This window comes from Lepisosteus platostomus, chromosome 3, assembly GCF_059453375.1.
Source record: "Lepisosteus platostomus isolate fLepPlt1 chromosome 3, fLepPlt1.hap1, whole genome shotgun sequence".
NCBI classification, from domain to species: Eukaryota; Metazoa; Chordata; class Actinopteri; order Semionotiformes; family Lepisosteidae; genus Lepisosteus; species Lepisosteus platostomus.
This window is the reverse complement of record NC_142613.1, coordinates 12,830,260-12,847,185: the sequence shown is the minus strand read 5'-3', so window position 1 is coordinate 12,847,185 and position 16,926 is coordinate 12,830,260. Positions and strand designations below refer to the sequence as shown.

Genomic DNA, 16,926 nt, shown 5'->3' with positions numbered 1-16,926 from the left:
TAGATTAGGATAACAGAAAATCTGCCAAATTATTCTGCACATTTAGACTTCAACTGATGCTTCTGTCCTTTCCAACATACAGAGTATTCACACATTCACACTGATCATCCTTCAGGGATCTTTTTCATGTATAATTTAAAATGCTGTTAAAATGCTGTCCTTTCTCCATTTGAGCATTAGAGTTTATGTTTAATCCTGTGATCCCTAGCCACAGTCATAAAGCCATGTGACTTGCTTTTTGAAGTAGTGCTTCAAATACCACTTAATTTTACAATTGAATTTAAAAAGCTTTTGCTGCTATATAAAACTTTGAAGGCCTTTCAGTGTCTAAAGAATTTGGTTTCTCAATCCTTATTTTTTCCATGCTGTTTTCAGCAGAAACTGGTCCTTCATCTGTGACTAAAACCTGTTTTACAAACTTTGGGTCTTGCTTCCTCTGGCTTTTTCACCTCTAGCTGGGCTGCCCTACCTGGTACTTCACTGTGGTTCAGCTACCCTTTCTATTCCTTTTGCCCAGCTGGAGCCAACCATGCCTGGTCAGAAACCCATTATACTGGTTTAGTAAAGTTTCTTTCCAGTATCCTGATTTTAATTTATACAACCTCATCACAAATAACACATACATCAGAAATACATATTGAACAGGCCTAACAACATTCATACTGTGGCCAGCACTTTCAGTGAAGCAGTGTCCTTACACTTTTCTCTTACAATAAGTTACTAAGCTTACTGACGGAAGTGTAAACAACACCTACAGTATAAAAATAGTAAAAAAAAGCCTTTTGTACCTCTTTCATCTTCTCTGGTTCTTTTCTTCCATTTTGTTTTTCCTTAATCACTGGGACTTTGACAGTTCCCGAATTATCTGTACCTGGACTCCTCTGACTCGCTCTGACTTTGAGCTGATCAACTTGTGACATGTCATAGGCCACACAGCCACATGCAGCAGGGTCATCAAAGACTGGAGACGCAATGCAAGCCTGCCGATGCTCGGGCAATCTCTGGGGTCAAAGTCCTGCCTGACTAATCCTAGTCCTACTCCTAGAGTGCCAACACTTCAGGATTTCTAGTTAGTGATGTGACCTAGACTCAAACTGTTCAACATCTGGATCATGCCAGTTCTCCTACCGGCTAGTTCTCCTACAGCTGAAAAAAAGCCACTGGAAATGCGCATCAGTTTATGCACCAAGACAAGGAATGCTTCACCTCTGCAGGCTTGCGTCTGTCGGCATTTTCAAAACTCAGCTTTTTAGAAATCACATGTAAGGCAGGACTGTATTCTGCAATAATGGTACTGGCTGTTTTCGTTCTTCTTATTTCTGACCAGAAATGCTTAAGTTACAGAGGGTCTTGCAATGTTTTCCATTAAAGGCGCAGTATAACGTAAAAGTTTGATTGGTTCAAAATACCCTAAGTCAAAAGGTTTAAGCACACTAATGTGCAGTCATCCTGTCTTGCACACTCTTGTCTCGCTCCATGTCTCTCTCACTCTGGAATGCTGTGAGGCCTGGCACATACTGAGCTGTGATTGGCATCGCCGCTCCTGAGCTAGTGGCTATCACACATTTTTCTGCTTCAGTGCATGAAAAAGCTTATTCTCCAATGAATGGCACATTTCTTTTTTTATCCTTAAAATAGCTTCATGATGATTTATTTTCTTACTTTACAGCAGTGTTTTTGGAGATGTGGCTCTGTGCTCGGAGGAAGTGGTCAGTACCAGTTTTGGAAACAGGGTTTTGTTACTCCTGTGAACCCAGAGCAGCTGCTGTTTTCACACCCTGCTGTGCTACTGGGCCATTTGTTCACTGTTTTCCTGGAAAATTCTGAACTTTCTACTCCATTAAAAATATCAATCCAAATTTTCTAGGTCTGCACATTAAACCTGCAGACGTCCAGCTGTGGGAAAGCTTCTGTACTCCTTGCATATATTGCCTCCTTTATATGAAGGTCTTGAGTGAACAGTGCTGAAAGTCACACCCGAAGTCATGCTCACACCCGAAAAAGGCTCCACAGCTGAAACGTTTTGTTTTCTTTCTTCTCTTTTTAGCGTGGAATAAACCTTTTACTTGTTCCTTTGCAGCCTACGCATGCTGACGCAGCTCCCCACCTGAAGGGCTGAAAGTCACCCAGTTATAGTAAAAGTGTTATTTCAGCAACAGATTGGGCCTCTTTCCGCATGTGTTTTGGGGTAGTTTTGTTTTTACTGAGTAAAAACTGCATACTCAAAGCCACCACCAACCCGTCAGAGGCCGGGCACTGTCTCTCATGATGGTGATTTTGCAATCCTCTCATCCTGCACCAGACTCAGTCAGATCAGAAGGGATAAGGCCTCTGTCTTCACCCATTACATTTTAACTGCAAAGCAGCCTGACATCTCCTGCTGCTCAACCATTAAGTCACTGTACTGGCAGACAGACACACAGAGCTGTTTTTTCCTGTACTTTGATAACGTAATAAGTGTACATGAGCGTTAATGGAACTGTATGGGAAGAACAGCCCTGCACCCCGGAGAGCCACAGACATGCAGGTTTCATAAATTCATCAATTTAGCAAAACTAGGACAACGTGACTTTTAGATCAGTTCATCAAGTTAATTTGATCAGTTATAGGGGTAATGGCCTACTGCGGGCCTACAAGATCCCTGAATTATTCAGTTGGAACATCTTTCCTTCTTAATTTGTCAAAATGTAATTGTTCCAGTGCATGTAGAATTTGAGTAAAAGGGATATTGTGGTTCTCCAGGACCATCCTGGGCATATGTTTTGCTGGCTTCTGTTTCTGTACTGCTAATGTCAGAGAGACCTTCTTTTAATACCCTAGCTGTCCCCCACAATTTGGCCTGCTGGCAAGGGTATGAGCAGCATGGTACAGCCAGTGGAAGTGAATTAGTGTGATGAGCAAAATTCTCCTCCACATTAGAAGATCAACCAGCTTCTTGGAGGGTGGAAGGAAAGGGGAAACCTGCCTTGAAAAAATGGAGTCTAGTGCAGGTTTCCATTGGAGACAGGCATCATGGGAGAGCCCTATATCGCAATTAGGTACTGTACCTCAATGCTCATATAAGCAAGTATAACATGGTGAGAATACATTTTGTAAAATAAAGATTCATACTAAAAATATGGCAAAGCATGTGGAGGTGGGGTTAGTCATTATGCTTGGTTTAGGCATGGAAAAACCATGTAACAAGTGTGAAAATGCCATGTAGATTTACTGTGGTAAACTCTCACTTCTGAGAGGCTGGGCAAACAAAGTCATGCTTGTTCGGATAGTGGACTGAACCCTAGATTGCCCTGACCTTGCAGGGTTCAACTCTGGGTCATGTGCGCTGCCTCTGTGACAATTGGCAGAGTGCCGCTGGCCAGTCAGTGTCAGCCCTCCAGTTATAGACTGTGGAGCCTGCAATGTATCAAGAACTGAATGACAGGTGGGCGTGTCACTTGACCTTTGTGTTAATTTTCTCTCCATTATAAACCGTTTCCTTGTTGCATTTCTGAGGGTTGTGTTTCTCAGCTGAGTGCTGTGCAGCAAAGGCAAAAGGAGTTCCAGTGAGCTGCGGGTTCTTGGATACTGTATAAGCCAATATTATGTCATTCAAAATAAACAAAAACATTATGTAATTAAAGGGCCTTAGTTACATACTCATCTTGTGGTACAAACAGTGAATAATGCATTTACCTAGGAGAACAGAGTTTTAAAACAATTGATGATTTCAAATTGGGTATCTATACAATACAAATGACAAAACTGGTGGTTATGTATATTTTATTTACAAAATATGTTAATTCTTAAGGAATGACAGAAGGATCAGGATGGTGTCCTGTGCAGAGCCTGCTTGTTATTTCTGCTGCTGGCAGTGTGAACAGGCTCAGAAGGGCCTCAGCACAGCTCCTGGAAGCTGACCTAGACCCAGAGAGAAGCCCAGCAGCTCTTCTTACTGCAGAGCTCCCACGGTTATCTCATGAGTTAACTTCTTTTTCATTTTGGTAATTAGTCATTCTCCACTGTTTCTGCAGCATACCCACTTCAAAATATACTGAGAAATGTGAGCACAGTGCTGCAATTTTATAATAATTTTATATATGCAGACAGGCTCCAGGCTTTGCAGAACAGGCTCAATAATTCATCACTGAGAAATGAATCCTGATTGAAGATACTGTTAAATTTTAATAATTTTAGGGTTTTAAAACTATTTTTTCCATCTTGTTTTTGAGTATAACGCACTGTACAAAGAACAGATAATTAATTCAGCACTTTTGTATGTGCTGTACTAAGGCCAACACGGCTTGTTCACAAAAAGACACTCTATTTAAAACTTTCCTGTGTTGTTTTGTTATTGAGAAATTACAAAATGATGCATATACGTTTTAAAAATATATTTTATTTTAAAACCCGAATGCTCCGACTGAAGACCTCTAATGGAAAGATATGTTTCAGTAAACATCAGCAAAAACTAAAGAGAAAAACCTAAAATGTTGATTGCAAAAGTATTCAGACCCATGACCTCTGTTTATCAGCTGAAAGCACCTTTGGCAGCAATTACAGCTGTTAGTCTTTTCTCTAGCAGCCTGACACTCTTGCTTGGTGTAAGGTTTCCCCATTCCTCTTGGCAGGTTTGCCAACATTCTCTCTTTAAAACAAGTTAGAAGGGCTGGACTTCCTCCTCTCGTTTCTAACCTTCCCAAGTTCTTCTTTCAAATTTGGTCCATTTGCCTGCCATCCAGTTTCCATGGGTCACATGGCAGTATTCAAAGAATAAAATCACTCATGTGCCTACTGTACATGGCTCACAGAGCCAAGCTGTTCTTGATTTCTGTAGTGTTAAGTGGTAGTCTTGTACACTCATTCACTGGATAGGATGCTGTAGTCCATCACAGGTTAATAGCTCAGAGTAAGCAGCTGGTGCTCATTAATACAGCAGGGCTGACTGCAGCGGCCGGGGTGAAGTACAGTTGAAGTACCTTGCTCAAGGATTCATGAGCTGAGAGGAAAAGATGAAAGCTGAAATTTTAATTTACAGCTCTCTCACTCCCTCTCTCTGTGTGTCCAGCTCCCTCTGCTCCTTTCCAAGCAGTTAGTTAGGCAGAGTGCTGTTTACAGAGTGTGACAGATGCGGTGACATTTTTCTCAGCCTCGTATATCTTGTCTTGGTGTTTGTGCGTTTCTATGGGATTGTGCTGGCATATGTAGTCTTCGCATGTACCTACAATCACAGGCGCGTTCTGTAAGATCAAGTGTGCATGTAGGTTACGTCTACAAATGAATGTCTGAACGTGGTGTGACGCAGGTAGACTGTTGCCCACTGCTCCATAATCAAACTGTCAGAAGAAGTGTCACTGAATGCTTGAAACAAACCACCCAGGCCCCCTCCTTCCCTCTCTCCTCCTCTTCCAGTCCTTCTGTGTGTCACTCCCTCTCTTACTGTCACTCAGCTTTCCTCTGTGGAGCTCCCCTTGGCCTCACTCCTTATCGTTCCCTCTGCCCCACTCGCACCTCCAGGACAGAAAACGAATCCTTCACTGGCTTGGCAGCAGACGCCAAGCTGCCTGGGTGCCAAAAGGCTTTGATACTCATTTGTGTTCATGCTGCACACACAAACCATATTTAGTCTGCTCAGACACTACCTCAGCCTCCTGCAGTCTCCTCCTGGCTTTCAGGCACACAGACACTAACCGTATTTCCAATTCCCATCTCCCTTTTACTACAAAAAACAGGAGGGAGAGAAATAGCAACAGCAGGGTGACCACAGCACAGTGCTGGCCTGCCGTCCCACAGGCAGAGAAAAACGCTATGTACTCAGGAGTATAGGACATTTCAACACAGAAACAGGCCCTTAGTGGGGGAGGTGGTTTTCCAGCCCCCCATAACTTTTTTTAATTATCCTAAGCTATTTAAATACACTTGCTTAGTAATAATAACCATTAAAGAAATCTAGACTGTTAATTACTGTTATTCAAGATGTTAATAAGAATACAAATATAGAATATCAAAATTATAAAGTGCCATTAACATTTACTGATGGTTTACAAAAACAATGCATTTTGTGCATTTATCTACAAGCAAGGTAAAAATGACAGCACACAGTTGCATAATGTGTAAACTGAGCACTTACCTTTCTGACATGCCAGACACCATAGATAAGACAAGATTTGTGTATCTGGCTTGCATAATTTGATTCGGTTGACCTAAGGAGCAGGCAGCAATTGTATTAACCACTGTGCAGGCCACTGCTTGGCGCTGCTGGGATTTTCTGTGACTTGCAAATGGTTCAAAGGCCTTTCTCCAGTTGAGGAACCCTACCTGAACAAAAGCCATGTGGAAGCGGTGGATTTTTCCAGGGGTGTAGTTGAGACTTTGGGCTTGTAATTTAGCCAGTAAAAAGTTCTCCTCTAACCTGCCCTATATCTTTTCTCGCTTTTGTTTAATGGAGCTACCATGAATCTTACTTTCTTAATGAATCTCGGCCCTTTCCAGATAACACTGTGCGTTTTGTCTTTTATTTTTCGTCAGCAGGCACAGGACCTTGTGGCACAGACCTTGTGTTCATTATTACAAATTTATTTCTGAGCATCAATTCAAATATTAATGACTAGCAGCAGGAAATAATTATTTCTGTTGTATCATCTCGTAATATTGCATGTTGTACACATAATTTTGAGTTTGAGGGGATATAATTTTATTTCCATACAAATTGTATTTTCTTAATCCTGGGGATGTGGTTAGTGGAATAAAGCACATAGTCAATGCAAGGAAAATACTAAAGTAAATGAAACAGAAACCTGTTACAAAGAAGAAGAGAAAATAAGCCTGTATTTTAAGTGTGTATGTGTTGTTATTCCTTCTGAGCAGCTGAACTATTCACTCATGTGTATCTGCATACAGCCAAGTGAAAATGTGCAGCTGAAGAGCTTGGGTAGATCTGGGGAGGGATAAGGTTGGAATACATAGAAGAAATTATTGTTATAAACTGAGTTGTGAGACGAAAGCTGGGATCACAAATGAAAAGTAGGGACATTTAGGACTAGAGAGTGAGGACATTTCTGTATGAAATAATTGTGGGTGTCTGGAAATGGAAGCTTTTCCACATTGGTGTAACCGATTCCCTATGAGTCTTCAAAAAATATGGCAGGATGTAATCGTGGGACCCATTAGATGCAAGAAACCACTAGAAAGCAAGTCAGGCCGATTGACCTCCTCTGTGTTTGTGACCTTTCTAATGCTTTTTCATATTGAGGTTGCTGTCTGTGTTTCAGGCAGCTGCGCAGGCACCTCAGCTTGGCCATCATGTCCAAACTGCTGGGCATGCAGAAACAGCCAGGACCCCTGCCCAGACATTCCCAGGTCAGACTCTATGTCTGTTGGATATTCATTGTGTTTGTGCTGTCATGTGAAACTGTTGGCCTACAGTATGTGCCTGTGTGCGTGCCCTGCTCCCCTTATGTAGGGACTGTGTGTCTTTCAGCTTGCAGCCCTGTGTCCTCTCCTGGTCCTAATGAAGCCAGCTGTGCTGCAGGAGCAGCTGAGAGCCCAGCGGAGACTGGCCCAGCTGCCCCCACTGTCCCCTGACACTCTGGACCTGCAGGTACCCCAGTAAAAGATTTGTTCTTTTTAATTAAAAATGCATTCCCTTTTTTAAGAGAAACCTGAAAGAAACTTATCTTCTACACATTAGAAAACAAATTCATGGAGGATCTGCCCCCACACAAACACTCCTCTCCATTTCTATTATTTAAAAACTCAAGTACTGATTACAGAACAGTAGATAAAACCACGGGAGGCTATTCTATCCATCTAGCTGTTTTGATTGCAAGTAGCACATCAATTCCAAAATACCATCAATCCACTTCACCCAGTCAACATCTTGGTTAAGCAGCTTTTTATCAGATCCCCAGAAGTCTTTGTAGTGCCTCTTATTTGAAAAATTCTGAATGCATCTCCTCTTTATTTCCACATATGACCTTGTTTCATTTTTGAGTGTGAAGTAATCCCATGACCTGACTTCATGCCTTTGAGGATTTTGAATACTTTAGTTAAATCCACACATAATCTCCATTGTTCAAGACTAAAGAGATTCCGTTCTTTTTATAATGTATAATGTATAATGTATAATGTATAATGTATAATGTATAATGTATAATGCCATTCCTTTGAGACAGTTATTCTGTTCAGTGTTCTGTGAGCTTTTTCTGGGAATGCAACAGAAGTATGTACAGTAGCAGTGAGATGTGAGGCTGCAAATTGAAATTAACTACAGTACGTGTGTTTAAGACTGAAACCAGGGAGCAATTTGATGGAGCACAGCATAACTACACATCCCATCCCCTTTAAACGCAGATTTCAAATAGTTTTTTAGCTTGTGATTTTATTTACAGGAAGGGGATCGAGGTCCCCCTCACCTGAAGAGACGTTTCAGCATTATCAAATCTGGGCACAATTGTCCCTGATCTGCCTGCAGGAAATTCAATACACTTATATAGATAAAGAGAGAGATTTCTTTTGTAAATGAGGCTACAATTGTGTGTCTGTTGTGTTGATGAAGGGTGTAAAAGAGCAATTGTTAAGAGGTGTGTTTGAAGCCAGACAGCCTTTCTCTCAGTTCTAGAGCAGATCGGTTGACAGGGAGAAAGTGAGAAGGAGAGTTTGGGGGGTTTATGAAGGCTGTTTTCTCAAGTTCAAGAGTATCTGTTGCCCTCTCGCAGTATCTGATGTCTGCAGACTGGAGCGGCTTTGTGTTTCATTAACCCAAGAGGAAGAATCCCCTGCTAAATGTTTCCCCAAAATAATGCGCTAACGTACTGTATTGCAAAGACACACACAACTATATATATTTCTTGTAGCTGCCTTAGTAATGAGGCTGTAATTGCTAATATATTGCAGTACGTTTTCTATATGTAAACTATGTTTCCTGTATGTATAGACAGTTTAAAACTATTTAACCAGTTTTAAAAACTGCAGCTGAGCAGACAATAAGAGTCTTTAGTATTTTCCTTCCCGGCACCAGTTGCGCATCACTCAAAGAGACACACTGCATTACACAGTGACCCAAGGACACACAGACTCAAGCAAAGACATACTGCCAAATTCACACAAGCACATGCACTCAGACAAAGTCACAGATTCAAAGGCACGCTGACAAACACACAAGTGCACACACTCAAATACACACAAACACACTGACACAAATATTGACAAATACACGCTGACACACACATACAGTATCTCTGTGCTGGCTGTAGACCAAGCTTTGTCACAGCTTTTTTTGCAGTACAATTTAGACATTTTATTATCAGGAGAATCCAAAGCCAAGTTTAATTACCAGCCTTTCCCCCCCAAAACCATATTAATCTTTATTACATGTTTTGTATGTATGAGGAAAAATGTGTTTACCCATGAGAGCTGAGCCAACATCGCACATACCAGAGAACAGCTGTCACTGCGAGCCACTCAGCCAACATACTGTCATCAATTAAGAATTTATCTGTATAGCTCCTTTCAAATAAAGCATCGCTGAACTTCTTATGTTTAAACCATATCTGATGACCGCAAGATACTTGAGCACTATTCATACTGCTGTGAAGCACAGAGCATTTATATGGAACAGAGCATTCCAGAATAGTGGCTTTTTGAGTCAACAGAAGAAAGGATCTCATCAAACGAGCGGGGGGTATTCAGCCCACTTATCTCATTTGGAAAACAAATGTGCCCAATGTGGCATCACAACATAGGCAATAAGCAGCTGCATGAGCAATGGTCCCAGCTTTGTCCTCCTCACCCACAGATGAGCAGTACCATTCTTTTTGGCACAGAGGCATTTTGACTTGTGATTGGCAGAGGAGGTAGGACAGTGAAATCCTCTCAATCTGCAGATACATTGAAAAGGCACTCCCACAGGTGGAACTGCAGGGCTCAAGGGGTTACTTCCAGAGCTCAGAAATTGTTCTACCTTTCATTAGCTTGGAAAGAGAGTCCATATTATACTGTACTCTTTTTATGCGATATAATAATGAACTATGCTATGTTATATGCTATGCACTCTATCATACTCTGCTATATTAGGCTAGATGTCATGTCATGTAATTTGTCTGGCTTTATACCATACGGTGTTGCGGGAAGCTGGAGACTACCTGGCAAGCAACGAGTGCAAGGCAGGGTACACCTTGGACAGGGCGCCAGAACATCGCAGGGCAAGTGCAAGCCAATCATACATGGGGACAATTGGGAGGACACTGGGATAACTCCCTACTCTTATCGAGAAATACCCGGGGATCTTTAATGGCCACTGAGAGTCAGGACCTCGGTTTAACGTCTCATCCGAAAGATGGCACCCACTACAGTACAGTGTCCCCGCCACAGTACCCACACATTAGGACCCACACAGACGGCAGGGTGGTGTCCCCATCCGGTCCCACTAACACCACTTCCAGCAGCAACCATGGAGGTCTCCCATCCAGGTACTGACCAGGCTCAACCCTGCTTAGCTTCAGTGGGTTCAGGTAGCCAGTTGAGAGCTGCAGGGTGATATGGCTGCTTATTAGGCTAGATCATGCAGTATTATACTCTTCTATGGTACATCTATAATACACTAAGCGTGTACCGTGTGAAATTAATCAAATCTGAATTTGACATCTGTAGGTGTTACGCACTACAGTAATGTGTGATGCTATCTGACAGTAGGATTCCAGTGTGACATTTTGCAGCGTCAGATTAATGATGTTCTCCGAGATGTGTTGTAAACTGCATGCATTAGTGTGTTACAATTACACGCCTTATCCTCCCCATCCCCCCTGTGCATGACTACGCTAATACACTCAGACACACAGCCAATACCATACGCACTCCATGTCCAGACAGGGCCTAGCCTGCCGTGTCAGTGTCAGGCACTCTGGACTGGGCCAGGTTATTAATGCTTCTGTGACATCAGAGCAATGAGGGGAGGAGAGCGGACCCACATTGGCAGGGAGAGGGGGGAGGGGATATTTAATGAGCACATCCTGTCGCTGCCTCTGTGCTCCTCTCAGGCTCTTCACAGGAAGCCTTTGATGTGGCTGAGTGCCTGGAAACTTAATGAAAAATGTATAATAGCCCTTCCGCTCCACAACCCCCCCACCCCACTCTTGTGACAAGATTGTTTTGCACATCACACATGAAAACCACTTGTTAACATCTTTCTTTTATTCTTTTTTCCTTCTCCTTGCTGTCTCCTGGTTGTGCTTTCAGCCAGTCAGCAGTTCTCAGTAATGAAAACATTTGATCCAGAAGCCCTGTCTGGCTGTATAAAGAATGTGTGTGTGCTTTGCCCCTCTTAGTGTATGTGCTGGGTGCCTTCAGCCGTCTCTGACCCCTGAGCTGTAAAAGACCACTCTTTTCCCTCTCACAGGCCCTGCCCAGGTCTCCGAATCTGTCTCTCTGTTTCTGTCTGAGTCCTTACACTCTTGTTCAGACTTTGCAGTGTGAAGGCTATAGATTCCACTTCTAAAATCCCCGGGATACATTTAAAAAGAGTAGGAGACATATCCTTGAGTCAGGCCTTGAAAGTTTTCAGAACTCCCTTCATGCTTGTGCCTTCTTAACTTTCTGTATTTAAATCCCAGCTCCAACCTGAGCTTTGTAAGGTGCCTTGAGGCCAGATCCTGACTAGCTGTGCTATAAAAATCAGCAGTGTACTGCACTGTGTTCTTTCTCTCTGCTTCTCAGGGAGAAGCACTGTATTGTATGAGGGTGGTTCAATAAGGTAACAAAACTTCTCACAAAGAGAACTTAGTTCCTCTTGTGGGTTTAGATAGGTATACCACTTTACCAGCTTTGTCTGTTATGGGCTTTGTCAGCCCATAGAACTGTGTGCTACCTGCCCATGCTAGTACTATGTATCAGTTTCAAAATGGCTGGCCTTGTGCAAACATGGTGGCCGACTTGTTGCAGAAGGCTGTTTTTCAAAAATGGACTGCATCAAGGCACATCCTGCTGCGTAATAATACCAGGCCACGTGCAAGACCAGTGAGGTTATGGCATTACAGGTGGGAAGGGCTGAACCGCCCACCTCACAGCACCTGTACACAGGACCACAAACCTGAGCTGCACCCGCCGATTTTCATCTCCTTGTTTCCTGAAAGAAGCACCTAGACGATAACTGGCAGCCAGTGCTAGAGTGCAGGTAAGCCTTGGCTGCTGGTGATGAACACAGATCCCTACTTCTCAGGATCTGATGCAGTGGCATCCTGATGGGACACCTGTCTGAGCAGGTTTGCACACCATGTGGGAGAGGGGTGTGGTATACCTGGAGCTATGTGTGAATAAATGCATTATCATGGGAGCTCCAGTTACCTTATTTATTGAGATATCCTTGCATTTTTGTGTCTCCGCTCTCTCCATGCTGCAAGTTAAACCCAGCATAGTAATCTGTCCTCACCCTGAAAACTGGAGGGGGGCTCACTCCAGTGGGCCTTCTGTATGTTCGCTCTGCCAGTTCTGAAGTGCCTCTTTCTCTTCAGGCTCACTACCTGTGCCACAGTCTGCTGGCACTGGCTGGCATCATCGTGGGAGCACACAACCTGCCCAGCAAACAGTGGGTAAGACACATCTCTCTTACATACAATCTTAATCCATTTATTATTTCACTGTCTTAATATGCACAATGACAGTAGTTATAAAATCATCAGAATTCGTTTTGAAATCATCTCCAAACTGATGAGCATCAGCTGCTCTTTGTCAGAGGTCCTCTGAAATCTCTTTTGAATGTGGCATGATGTGTTTACCTGATTCTAATTACCCTCTTACATGTGCTAAGGAAACTAAGGGTTCACTTATTATTTTACATCTACTGATTCTGAATTATTATTTATATTATTTTTATTCATTCTTTAAGTTTTTTTTAAATGACCAATTTCAATTAAGTTCACTTGAATTTATTTGTCAATGTGCAAAAGTGCAATGAAATGGTTTTTTTCTGTATGCTCCAATACAAAGACATTAAAGGAATCACAAAACCAAAAACTGAACAGCAGCAGTACCAACAACAAGTTAAGTAACATAGAATCTTAAAAAAAGTCAGACAAGCAGTGTGAGAAGAAAAAGAAAAAAAACATCAATATGAGCCAGTGGTAGGGCTAGAGTTCAGTAATCTGACAGTTTGTGGGAAGAAACTGTCTCTAAATCTGGACGTTCATGCCTTCATGCTCATTTAACGCTTACCAGAGGGAAGGGGAGAGAAAAGTGAGAAACCAGGACGATTGGTATCATGAAATTCAATGAGCAAATCCAATTAAATAAGAATATCCTGGTGGAAAATAGTAATTCCCACAATTATACTGAGGATTCAGAGAACTATTCTCTGCACTGTGGATATTTCTGTCTGCTTCTATAATTTTAGAAAATGGATAATTTTTTATACAGTTAAACACTGTAATCAGTATTCAGTCAGGAGTTTTTTGGGGGTAATACATCAGATGTTGCAGATTGCACTTTATATATGCATAATAAATAGGCCCCATAATTTGCAGTGTATATTGGAAAAGCTCATTTCCTAGCAGGTTAATAAGTGTGTTAGTGGTCTGTTAATATGTTCTAGGCAATAGATAATTTATTAATGGAATTTGTCACCCCTTTCTAGAGTGTAATGCGTTTGTTATTAGTCAAAGTAGCTTGTTTCTTTGAAACATTCTCTTCTTTGAAAACGGCAATCATAAGAAAATATGGCACAAGGCCAGAGAAATTAATCACACGCAAAGAGACAGTGAGGGGGAGGCAAACAGAAATCAGGAGCTTCCCTTACACAAATAGCCTTTAGAGAGAGCTGGTGGTATTTCATTAGACACCTGCTGGTTATTTTCCTAAGGGCTCTTCCACTGTCCAGCAGAAAAGAGAATTCTTCTGCACCAGAGCTACAGGTCTCTGTGCTTTGACTCTCAATAGAAAGGCATACTGGACTGGAGTGCCTCTTACTTCCACAGTCCTTTCTCCTCACCTGGGCCAACAGACAGGCAGAAGGTCAAGGGGCAGTTCTTAGGAAACATAGCAATGATGGTGTTGAGCAGTATCAGTAGTGTCCACACGAACAGCAGATGGGCAGGAACAGGAGCCCCTCGAGCTGTAGTCCCCACACGAACAGCGGATGGGCAGGAGCAGGAGCCCCTCGAGCTGTAGTCCCCACACGAACAGCGGATGGGCAGGAGCAGGAGCCCCTCGAGCTGTAGTCCCCACACGAACAGCGGATGGGCAGGAGCAGGAGCCCCTCGAGCTGTATTCTCCACACAAACAGGGAATGTTTCCACTGTTCCTGTCTTTTTTTCCACATTATGAAGCTTTGACCAGTGTACAAGAATAAAATACACAGATGTGTCCGTAGGGCAAGCTGGGCTGACTGTAAATCAGAACTCTCTGACTCCTACAAGTAATCAAAGCAGGTGACTTGTGCTAGGACTGTCAACACACATTAAGAAATGTCAACTGAAAATTAAGTATTTAACACATGCTGTCTTCCAAAAAGTGTCCGAGAGACTCAAGGGTTGAATTATAGCATCAGTTCCTGCAGCTGCAGTGTCACTTACAGCAGAACCTCAGATTTTTTTAAATAAAAAATTGAAATTGGCTTCTCCATTTTCATTTACTGACACAATTTGAAATCACTGATGCTTTCAAGACTGATCTCCCCAGTAACGACTCCTGTATCTGAACAGGAGACTAGGAGAGATGAAGACATGCTACTCTGACACACCCACCCACAGAGCCCTAGACACTGGGGCATGTCAGATCTCTCATCAGCTTTGGCCCACCTGCAGGGGTCTTTAAAGTCACACTTGTGGCTGTGCCTAGACCAAAGACCCTTAAGCCTCGAGCCTACAGCAAACTAACCCCAGCACCACTTGCTTGGAGATCATGGTGACAGTCTGTGCAGATATTTTCCATGTAGACCAAAAGACAGAGCACAATGAGATTCTGTAATTTGGTCAGGGTGCCTCTCAGAAAGCCAGTAGCTCCATGTAACAAGCCCTTTAAGCCTAGCCCCTGTACATCCTAATGTCTGCTGTGTAGACTTGATGTGTTTGCTCCTGCCAGCATGAAGGTCAACTTCCACTGAGGTCTCAAGTGTGGACGGTGTTAGTTTGGCTGCTGTGGCAGACATTCTGCAAACAGTGTACCAGCACATAGATAAGCCCATGAGGAGGTGTCAGAAACGAAGAGGAAGAATGGGAGACACCTGTATTTTATCAGCACAGCCACACTGCCTGGGCAGAGGGGGGGTTGAACAGGTGTTGTTAATGAGGACTGTGAGTGGTTAGCACTCCCTTCTCTCTCACCTCGTCCCTCGCTGAGGCTCTGTGCTGGGGGCAGGAGGTGGCCTTGGTGTGAGACAGATGTGCACAGAGGGAGGAGGAGGAGCAGACACAACATTTATATTTGCTCTGCTGCACCTGTTGGCATAGTTAAATACTGTACTGTTCCTTTTTCCTATATGCTACAAGCTGAAAAGATAAAGCATTTCTGTTCCATGGGAAATAGTTAGATTTTATGACTTATGTTTTGCATAATCCTGTACTCTATTAATGAATCTGAAACTGGCCATTTTTAGTCTAGTTTGATTCTGGACAGATTTGCAACATGGATATTTGTGAATTAAAATGAATTAAAATGACATTATTACTTCTGAAATTGAGCCTCAGGAACTCAGGAACTCCCCTACCCCACACCAAGCTGAAATGTTCTAAGTCAGTCCTATCTTAACGATTCAGACATTCCAGTTTCTGGCAGAAAATCCTGTCTTGTTTTACTCCTATCTGTTAACAACCCATCAAGTCTGATTCCAAGGGCAAATTTCACAGCGTGCTTTTAACTCTGCTGTATACACCACAGGAAACCAAATCTGAGCTATTTCTGGTTGTTGTACATTTTGATTATCAAACAAGAGAGATTATGTGTTGATTGCATGAGTGGAAGAGAAAAGAAGGATATTATTAAGGAAGTTCTTCATCATTCTTCTTGAGTTGAGGAGGCTTGGGTCGATGTCATCTTGGCTGTTTTATTTTTTTGTGGTGACTTCCAGACAGCAGAGGCTGTGAAAAAAAGTGTTCAGCTATAATGAGTGACACAAAAGAGTGTATGTGGTGGTCGGGAAATCCAGAGGAGGTTTGATCTCATCAAAGCCCTGAACACTGTGGTCAATTGCCCTTTTGGGACAATTTGAACCTAGGACTCTGCCATCTAAACAAATAGATGGTGAATGCTATCAAACCCTACCCATCCTATAGCAATTCTTCTATTTTCAATGGTAAAAAAACATTTACAGATGGTGGCTAGCTAGCGATATTATTGGACAAAATAGATAACTATATGTTGTCTGGAATATAAGATAAGATCACTTTTTACAATTTCTTGCATTAGGAACTTGTCTTTTTGCGTACACACAGACGGGGGAGAGAGAAGTTTGGGGTCAGAGCACAGGGTCAGCCATTTATACGGCTCCCCTGGAGCAGCTGGGGTTAAGGGCCTTGCACTGGGGCCACAGGCATAGATCCTTAGCCACAGAGACACAGCTCTGCCCCCCTTTATATTTTTTTAAAGTTATATATTTTTATCTTATGTCTTATAAACATAAGGAAAATGTGAGTCTGGGACATTCTGTATGCACGATTCCATATCATAACTTAAGACCGGAAATGTGTTAGGAAACGTGGATCTGTGACATCAGTTTTCCTAAATGCATACTTAGGACACCCTATCTCTAAGCACAAGATAAGACTGGCAGCTAGGATGTTTCTGTAAGTGGCCCCAGAATGGAGTGCAGTATTCATCTAACTAGGTCACTGTGCAGCTGCAGTATAACCTCTCCCAGCTTGTATCCTACACTCTTTGTTTTGTATCCAAACGCCTTACTCGCCCTTCTTTTTTTAATCGATTCTGCGCTGTGCCTGGGCTCTGACAGCGCAGGGCCTCCTA

General features: G+C 42.6%; 1 protein-coding gene across 2 annotated transcripts in view; it reads left to right on the top strand.

Moving 5' to 3' along the window:
• LOC148674436 (uncharacterized) overlaps positions 1-16,926 on the top strand; it is a 95,159-nt gene that overhangs the window by 58,236 nt on the left and 19,997 nt on the right. For both annotated transcript variants that reach the window (XR_015935306.1, XM_088624535.1), the window contains exons 15-17: positions 7,251-7,338; positions 7,460-7,579; positions 12,486-12,563. Coding sequence is in view for 1 of the 2 variants with exons in the window: in XM_088624535.1 (XP_088480661.1) it covers positions 7,251-7,338; positions 7,460-7,579; positions 12,486-12,563 (286 nt within the window). In the remaining variant the exon portion in view is untranslated. The remainder of the gene's footprint in view (positions 1-7,250; positions 7,339-7,459; positions 7,580-12,485; positions 12,564-16,926) is intronic.